Source organism: Notothenia coriiceps, unplaced genomic scaffold, assembly GCF_000735185.1.
Source record: "Notothenia coriiceps isolate Sejong01 unplaced genomic scaffold, NC01 NC01_scaffold00031787, whole genome shotgun sequence".
Classification (NCBI taxonomy): Eukaryota; Metazoa; Chordata; class Actinopteri; order Perciformes; family Nototheniidae; genus Notothenia; species Notothenia coriiceps.
Genome location: NW_011364488.1, coordinates 1 through 9,294, shown reverse-complemented (window position 1 = coordinate 9,294; position 9,294 = coordinate 1). Strand labels below are relative to the sequence as shown.

The 9,294-nt window shown below is 38.9% G+C and overlaps 2 protein-coding genes across 2 annotated transcripts; both read left to right on the top strand.

Annotated features, from left to right (window-relative positions):
• The first annotated feature begins 483 nt into the window (after positions 1-483).
• LOC104960273 (splicing factor U2AF 35 kDa subunit-like) lies at positions 484-1,810 on the top strand. Its single transcript, XM_010788255.1, has 3 exons — positions 484-619; positions 1,074-1,166; positions 1,265-1,810. The coding sequence occupies exons 1-3, from the start codon at positions 615-617 to the stop codon at positions 1,467-1,469; spliced, it is 303 nt and encodes a 100-aa protein (XP_010786557.1). The 5' UTR covers positions 484-614; the 3' UTR covers positions 1,470-1,810.
• Positions 1,811-2,300: 490 nt separating this feature from the next.
• LOC104960274 (cystathionine beta-synthase-like) lies at positions 2,301-8,698 on the top strand (the record flags this gene model as incomplete). The annotated part of the gene is made up of 12 exons (XM_010788256.1): positions 2,301-2,346; positions 3,105-4,474; positions 5,182-5,288; positions 5,831-5,965; positions 6,077-6,156; positions 6,728-6,932; positions 7,098-7,189; positions 7,376-7,489; positions 7,595-7,679; positions 7,786-7,891; positions 8,363-8,440; positions 8,507-8,698. Coding segments are annotated over exons 2-12 (1,415 nt in total), but the record flags the coding sequence as incomplete, so codon positions are not given.
• Positions 8,699-9,294: the final 596 nt, after the last annotated feature.

The window sequence follows — 9,294 nt, the reverse complement described above, 5'->3', positions numbered from 1 at the left end:
CTACACACACACACACACACACACACACACACACACACTACACACACACACACACTTACTTTTTGTCTAACACGCTAACACAGTTCTGTACTGTTATGCTGTTATGTTCAGTCATTGTTCTTATGTTGAACATGAATACATTTACTTTGTAAGTAATTATGGGACGTATTTCTCTTTCATAGCAATTTTCCTTCATACTTTTTTGCCGTGAAATAGGTCTTAAATTCTATTCAAAGTGGTCTTAAAAAGTCTTACATTTGAGTTGGCGAAACCTGCAGGAACCCTGTATAAAGAATGGCCAGTTAATTTAAGCATTATAGCAAAGGCCTTTGTCAGATGGTATATTACGCAGTTTTTTTTCTGCTTCGAATAGTTCTCTCTTCTTTCACCATACCTGTGTTTGCATCACTGAATACCAAGGTTGTTAGCTTAGAAACAGTGACTGAGTTCTATCATCAACTACTCTCCGTCTGTCTCCTCTGTAGTTCCGTTATGAAGAGGATGCGGAGAAGGCTGTGATAGACCTGAATAATCGGTGGTTTAATGGACAGCCCATCCATGCTGAGCTGTCTCCCGTAACAGACTTCAGAGAAGCCTGTTGTCGCCAATACGAGATGGGGTGAGTGCTATGTGAATACATGTGTCCTATTTAATGATTAACCAATATCAAGCATTCATACCTCATGGTTACCATTTTGATTCTTTTACATCACAACAAGCAAGTAGGCGTCAGCTGCAGAGTACCACTTTAAACATAATGTCTGGTCACTACTATATCCCTGAACCCACTTCCTGTTAACTTGCTTCTCATTTGTATATTTACCAAGTGTGTCAACATTTATCTTGTTTTATTTTAACTATAAACTGAAGCAGAATCTCTCAGGTATCCCCTTATTCAATTCACATCACATTTGTTGTATTAAATAGGCTTTCTTGACATTCAGAGCAGTGCAGCAGCTCGTCTTTCTGAAATAATTTCAAACAGATAACGTTATGTAGCAAATATTCTTAACATGATTTTATCTTCTTATACCTTACTGATATTTCTGCTACCCGTTGCCTTCTCTCCACAGGGAATGTACTCGTGGTGGCTTCTGTAACTTCATGCATCTGAAGCCCATCTCACGTGAACTCAGGAGGGAACTCTATGGTCGTCGGAGGAAGGGGTACGAACACATCCAGTATTACATTGAGGCATTAAGTAAAAATGCATGCGTAGTTGTTTGTGTGGCATTTTATAATAACTACTCCTTCTCTACCACAGCCGCCATAGGTCCCGGTCTCAATCGAGAGAGAGGCGATCTCGCTCAAGGGACAGAGGTCGAGGTGGAGGAGGTGGTGGCGGAGGAGGAGGAGGAGGTGGTGGTGGTGGCGGAGGAGGAGGCGGAGGAGGCGGAGGAGGAGGAGGAGGTGGCCGTGACCGTGAGAGACGTCGCTCTAGAGACAGAGAGCGTTCAGGACGATTCTGAAGCAGCACCCGTGACTACTTGTCCCTCCCTCCCTGTATCCACCCCCGGTCTTTTTTTAAGTTTGTACCCATCCAGAACTATTCTAGGACTTATTAAAAGGTACCAGATTTTGAAGCTGTGACAGCATTGATGAACATGTTTTTTTCTTGATTTCTGAAAATGACTTTCACTTCCATTAAATTTAACATTTTTACTGATTATGACTGATTTGTGAATTGTACGTGTTATTGGATTGCATAAATGGTTTTCTAAAGCACCAGCTGCTCCAGATGGGATGCAGTACTAAATGTACACAATGACTATAATTGAAAGTAAATTGAATAAACTTGTTACATTGCTAATGGGTCACAATTTCAACACCATATTAACTCCATCTGAAGCACTTAACAGTTGACCATCCTGGACTTGAGCCTTACAGTCTCTTAAAAAAAAAAGGAAGCAAAACATTTATTTTTGTGGGTCTTTTGAAAAACGGCAGACTTTCAGCCTTATAGGATCAAACATGATGTTTAAAAACGAGTTTAGCATCTCGTTAATTTGCACAGATCAAGCATACATCGTCGCTGCAGCCAGTTTTTTATGTATTTTCTTGCCAAAGGTGGTTTTACATTTGTTCTTGCATGCAAATTAGTCGCTTTTCGGCGCCTCCCGCATTTTTAATGCTGATTTGGGTGAACAACAGTGCTAAATGTATTTAGTATAATGCATAGTATTAGTATGTATCATTAATTAATAGACCATTCTGAAGGGTTGTCTATTGAAATGGAATTTTTTTTTGTAAATTGCACGTGTATAACATGTATTTTCAGGCTCTTTAACACACTCCTACAGATTTAATCCAATCGAATTTGGTCACTAGGCCTGCCTTCTTACGACAGTAAGTATACAAAGTTATTAAAAGCTTTCTATTACATGGAACACCGGTTGAAACACTCGCCATTAAACACCAAGTGGTTATTATCAGGGTTGCCAACGCTGGGTACCTGACTGGAGTGAGATTTTGATATCATGGGTTTAATTACACATGCACACTAAATTACTGCTATCGTGCCAGCAGCGGGACCTTAGCATTTATATAGGATATACAAATACACAATATTGGACACAGACTAAAGGGCACAACGTTTCATTCACTAATGAAAGTCAAACAAAACATGTTTGTTTCCACTTTTATTGTGTGCATAGGCCTGTCGCGATAAGAAATGTATCTGCTTGAGCAGCTGTCAACTCAACATTGTAAATGACCAACCAAAAACGATCGCCGGTTCATCTTGTTTTTGGCGTGAGAATAGTTTGGGCAGCGCGAGAGCGTGAGATTGAGAGTGAAAGCGTGTGTCACACGCCAGATGCGTGAGAGTTTGCTCCAAATTTCTTATGTTTAGTTCCCGAGCATATTGAGTCATAGTCACAGCGACACCTATTGGGAACAATAAGTCAGCCTTATGTGACAAACATCATCCCATTTATATTTGTATGTTTAATGTCTGCACTTGAAAGAGCAACATACTGTTTGTTTTGTGCGTGTTCTCTAGCTTTACATTGGAAGAGCTCCAAGATTTGCCAAACATGTATTCCAGCGGTAGGTTTGTTGTAGGTTTTAGTTATTTATGTAGCCTAATGTTTTTTTAATTAAAGTGGGTTTGCAATGGGAGCAGCAGCGTCAGGATAGGATGCAAGTGTTGGCCGGACATGGAGATAGGCAGAGGCGGGGCTGATCCGAGAGGAGGCTTCATGTCACCTGAACGCATCATGTCTCGGCTGATAGGTGAGTGCAAAGCTCCCTAACCCTCAACGTGTTTTCTACACAGAAGGTAACTATTCCATCGATCTTTATTTTCATGTTGGCATTATGAGAAGTAACCAAAACATGTCTGGGACAATTGTTGCAATGGTTATCGTGAATTCATATAACATTTTAAATCGTAGGCCTATATTGTCCAATCAAAAGGATCAATAGGATATTTTTTCTTTAAATTAAATGATAGAATGTTTATCTGGATTGCTTATTTTTGACCATCTGTCAAATAAAATAGAACAAAAGACTACATCAAAATCGGTATTGTTCAAGATACAGTATGATTATTAACCTATTATTACCACTCAAATGTTTTTGCAACTTCCTTATACCTCATAAACAGAAATTAAGCCAATGATTATTCTATCATTTAATCTGTAAAAAAAATTCTACATATCACGTTTAGTCTAAAAAGTTGGTAAATAAAAGTATAAAATATCATGCACAAAATACTAAGATATACTGAAGTATAAGTAGTAATACCACATTTAAAAACGACTTAATTACAAGTAAAGTCCTGCATCTAAAAGTAGTCTAAAAGATTATTAGCATCATAATTTATTTTAAATAGGGCAAAGTTGCTGTTCTTGACAAATCAAAATGTGTTTTACAATGTAAACATGACAGGAAGAAGACCAAAGATAATTTTCATTAACCTCCTAAATTGCACTTCTATATTCAGAACAGCATCTCTCTTTCTGGTGATATAATCAACTGTTTTAAACCTTTCTGTGAAATAATCATTTAGTTCACAAAGTCCAAACTGAGTCAAACTCTCAAGTATGTTGGGCCAGATTTAAGTAGAAAGAAAATGCTATTTATTTATTAAAGTCAGGATTTTGTTAATGTTGGATGTGTGCTTGCAATACCTCTCCTATCTCCATACAGGTGATCCATGCAGTACATTTTAAGTACATGTTTTCGAAGAAGTTTCTACCCTTTGCCCAGTTCAAGCAAACGTTATAAAAGCAGATATCAGTCAGGGTCAAATGTCTGCCAGTCGTCACATGTCATCTGCAAATGGAGAACAGGGTTGTCTTAAAGGTCAGCTTGAATCTCACCATGAGAGTGGGATTGGAAGTCATTTTGAGCCGGACTACAGAGACAAATCTGCTGACAAGTGGAACTGGATCAGGCCTGATGTGCCCAGCAGATGTACCTGGAGCCTGGATACACTCATTTCAGAGTCTCCACACAGCCTCCAAGCACGGTGAGGGTGATGTTAGTCAGATAGAAATCAATATTTGCCTTTGTTAAAATAATCAGTTTAAAGTGATTAAATAATCAATATTTGAAAACCTTATTGATAATGTAATCATTTAGTATGGATTAGTACGTAACAAAAACATTGTTAGGGGAATTCATATAAAAAGTTAAATAGATAAAAACAGAAATACAAAAGAATACAAAACAACTTTAAACAGAGACTCAGCTGTGTTAGCAAGCCATTTCTGCAGATTTTGATTTATTTTCAGGGAAACCACAGCTGTAGCTAATTACAATTGTAATACTATGACATTAATGCTAACTCTGCTATATTAAAGACACTGTGGAGTTTTTTGGTAAGCAAAGTAATAAGACGCATTTTGTGTATCCATCCAACAAACCTGTTCAATGAATTTGCAATGTTTTTGAAATCTGAAACTGGTACTGTCTTTCATCAGTGTTTATGAAATTGCAGTCTTCTTCTTCCCTGCCTTTGTTTGCATGTTTTTGTGTTTATGTCACCGCCACTTGTTGATTTGTTGAATAGTAAGAACCCATTGGCATAGAAACATTCTTCAATATGTCCATAACAGTGGTTAAATACTCCACAGGGATTCCTTCCATGTAAATTACCTTCATAAGGTAAAGTGACAATATCCTATTGTATTTACTAACTGCTGATTGTAATTTTTCTTTTTCACTCAATCACAGCATGGAGCCCCCCAGCATCCTCCCCAACATCCTTGGAAAAATTGGAGACACACCTCTGGTTCGTTTGAACAGAATCCCTAAAGAGTTTGGACTCAAGTGTGATATTTGTAAGTAAACGTTCTTTTTTGGTAAAATCGTTACTTTTAGCTTTATATAATAATACAACTTTGACTTATCACAAACAAATACCATAGTGAATGTGAGAGAAAACATTTTCTGAACAAAATAACAGGAATAACAAGCAACACTTTCATGTAACATTCCTCATTTACTGCTGGCATGCAAAGAAAATATCTTTGAATGAAACTTGAATTGGATGTCACTCAGCAGGTTTTTTTACAACTTGGTCAGACTAGTTCCAGTCTGTTCAGATGAAATAATGATGCACACCTGCCGTCCCTGTCACTAATTGATCAGATAATCTGCAAAAACTGAACAAGCTTCTGTTCTGTTATAGTTAACCGATTAAATAACTTAAAATAATACTATACACAAAAAAATTATGTTGGGAAAAAGGAAAAAAGCAACCTGCAATGCTAACTTGTTGGATTGTGTGTCCTATACTGTAACAGTGATTAACAATAAAATAATAGCAGAGACGATGAATCAAACTTCAACACTCACGTTTCTTTTTAAATGTGTTTTTTAGTAGCCAAGTGCGAGTTCTTCAACGCAGGTGGCAGCGTGAAAGATAGGATCGCCGTGCGGATGGTGGAAGACGCTGAGCGAGCCGGGATCCTCAAACCAGGAGATACAATCATCGAGCCCACCTCTGGCAACACAGGTATCTGTAAAGAAAGATGTAGGAACAGCTTGTTATCAAGGCGAGAACACAGAAAACTATAACTTAAAGGAACATGGCACGTTGCTTGAATCCTCCTCTGGTCGTCTGCAGGTCTCGGCCTCGCCCTCACAGCTGCAGTGAAAGGCTATCGCTGCATCATAACCATGCCTGAGAGGATGAGCATGGAGAAGGTACACAACTCCTTTAAAGGAATATTACCAACAAAATGATCATGTGTCAGATCCTCATCCTGCATTAGCTCACATTTTTGGAGAAAAACATAGTTTTTCTGGCACGGCTCCATGATGAACGAACAATATATGGATAAGAGAACAACACACATTTAACGACGGCAAATCTATATCAAAACACGAGTTGACAAACCCTCACAAAATGCATGCAGAGCAATCCAAGTCTCATTTAACTACTTCCCAAATGAAATTCACTTCAGCTCAGGATTTATTACATTGGATTTGTCCATTGTCTCACAGAGTTGCTGCGCAAACATGGACTATTCATGTTGAAGTGTTTTAAATAACATGTTTTAATGCAAACATGTATGTGTTTGTGAAGTAGTGAGCATATGACTGGATGAATGAGATTTTGATTATATTGAAAGCATAGTGTGAGATTTTGTAAACAGATGTTTTGTTATAGTAATTGAGTAATAGATATGGAAATGGTCAATTTGTAGTCCTCATTTAATACTAGTGCATTATAGACTAGTGGCTAATGAAATGTAATTCCACTATATGTTTTTAGGAGGATGTGCTGAGAGCTCTCGGGGCAGAAGTAGTGCGCACACCTTCTGCTGCTGCCTTCGACTCCCCAGAGTCTCACATAATCATGGCATGGCGTCTGAAGAGCCAGATACCCAACTCACACATCCTGGACCAATATCGTAATGCCAGCAATCCTCTGGCTCACTACGACACCACAGCTGAAGAGATACTGGAGCAGTGTGGTGGTTTGTGCTTTAACATTGTACGGCAGTCCACAAAATATGATTTAGCTCAGTGATGCTCTATGCTTAGTCCTTTAGAAGACCAAAGACCAAGGAATAGCCATAAGTGTCCTGTGTAGATTTATGGTAAACAAAGATTGGAAAAGAAAGGGTTGCTTTTGCTTCCAGGGAAATTGGACATGTTGGTGGCAGGAGTTGGCACAGGCGGGACACTAACTGGTGTTGCTCGGAAGTTGAAGGAGAGGTGCCCCAATGTCAAGGCAAGACACACACCTCATTGTGATTAAGAACCTCATTCATTGCTTTTTATTTAGCTAAAACGATTAGAAGATTTGTATGGAGAACATGTGATGTACAGTTGAGTTTATGTTTCAGGGCGGTGGTGCTGACTTTACATTTTTACACTTCAGAGTTGACAGTTTTCACTATTGTTTTCTATGTTTCAGATAGTTGCTGTGGGTCCGGAGGGCTCCATTCTGATTGGATCAAATGAAAATAAGACTTCTTATGAAGTGGAAGGCATTGGATACGACTTTATCCCAACAGTGTTGGACAGATCTGTAAGAGAGTTTGTGCATGCATACATTTAAACTGTGCAAGATGCACATTTTGGTTTAATCTGCACACTGAGCAATAAACATGTGTTTCCCTCTCCCTTCATGTAGCTTGTTGACATGTGGTATAAATCGACTGATATGGAGACGTTTACCATGTGTCGCAAGCTGATCAGAGAAGAGGGCCTTCTTTGTGGTACGATCACTGTGATACCCTTCAGGTTTTCCTGATATTGTACATTTTGCTACAGTCATTAGTTTCCTCTCATTACGTTTGAATTCCTTTTTGTTTTTTTCTGCAGGTGGCAGCTCTGGCTCGGCCATGGCAGCAGCAGTGAAGATGGCTCAGCAGCTGGAGGAGGGACAGCGCTGCGTGGTCATCCTGGCAGACTCTGTCCGCAACTACATGTAAGACACAGATTTACTGAACTCTCGTAACATTACTTAATAATATTGACACCCGGAAAGATAAACATCCAATTAACATGGTGCTAATTCTACTATACTTGATTTAACTGAGCCTCACTGTTATCCTTGTGTTTTGGTGTCTTCTACTGAACGTTGGCTGCTTCTCATTATGAATACTGGAACAGACAGAGGACATGGTGCAGTGAGTGTCCAGTCAGGATTATCTGTTGTTTTAATTTGCCTGTCCACCATGATGAAGTTACTAGGAAACAGACAGACACTTTGATACTAAACCAAAGAGCCTGGCTGTTAGGGGAAGCCACACAACAACACATTGCTGGCTGCATCCCCTAATAATGATGGAAAGTAACAACTTTAGTCTTGAGCCTAACCAAAACGTGGTATCGTGTCAAAAACAAGAGTCGTCAATTATCTGTTTTGTTTTGTGCACAAACTCATTGCTACGTCCAGGTCAAAGTTCCTGAATGACAATTGGATGTGTGAAAAGGGCTTCCTCAGCCCAGATGAGCCAATGGACCTCAAACCCTGGTGAGTTAACCATAAGGCTAACGGGAAATCTTATCCAGATGTCAAATAACTTCCTCTCTCTTTAAGGTGGTGGAACATGACGGTCCAGTGTCTGAAGCTCTCTGCCACCTTCACTGTGTTACCGTCTGTGTCCTGCCAGAAAACCATCGAGATCCTGAAGGAAAAAGCCTTCGACCAGGCCCCAGTCGTCGATAAGTCAGGGTATATCTCTTCAAAAGAATGTTTGATTGTTTTCATACACAACTTTGTTTTTATCTGGTCCTCCTCTCATAGCACAACCTGCTGTTTTTAAAGACGTATACTATAAATGATTACATTAATTTAAAATATATATATTTTCCCACTATCGAAACCCCGGGGTCTTCCACTATTTATTTCAATCATTAAAGTCAATTATGTTTAAGTTATACAGCCCAATTTCAACAGAATAGCCGACATTTCCTCAGGTTGCATTAAAGGCACAATGATCAGGTTTTGTTGGTTGCAGTTTGTAAACACAACATCAGCTTCACACTCTCTTTAACATTTGCTTTGTCTCCATGTCTTCTTTGCCCTGCTATATATGCTATTTATGAGCTGTGTTGTCCATGTTCATAGCTTTCTCAGTACCACTTTACAATAAGACTACCCTTATAAAGGGTTTACGAATAGTTTGTAATTAATTTATTAATTAGGTTGTGAACACTTTATAAATCATTAATAAGCTTTTATAAGATATGAGATAAACAGGGCAACTGTGACCGGTTGCTTGCCAAATAGTGAGCCCACATTTATCTGTACTGCTAAGCCAGCATCCTTGGTATCTGTTGTTCACCGAGTTGATTTTCCCCCCATCCATCTTGATGTTTCTTGGC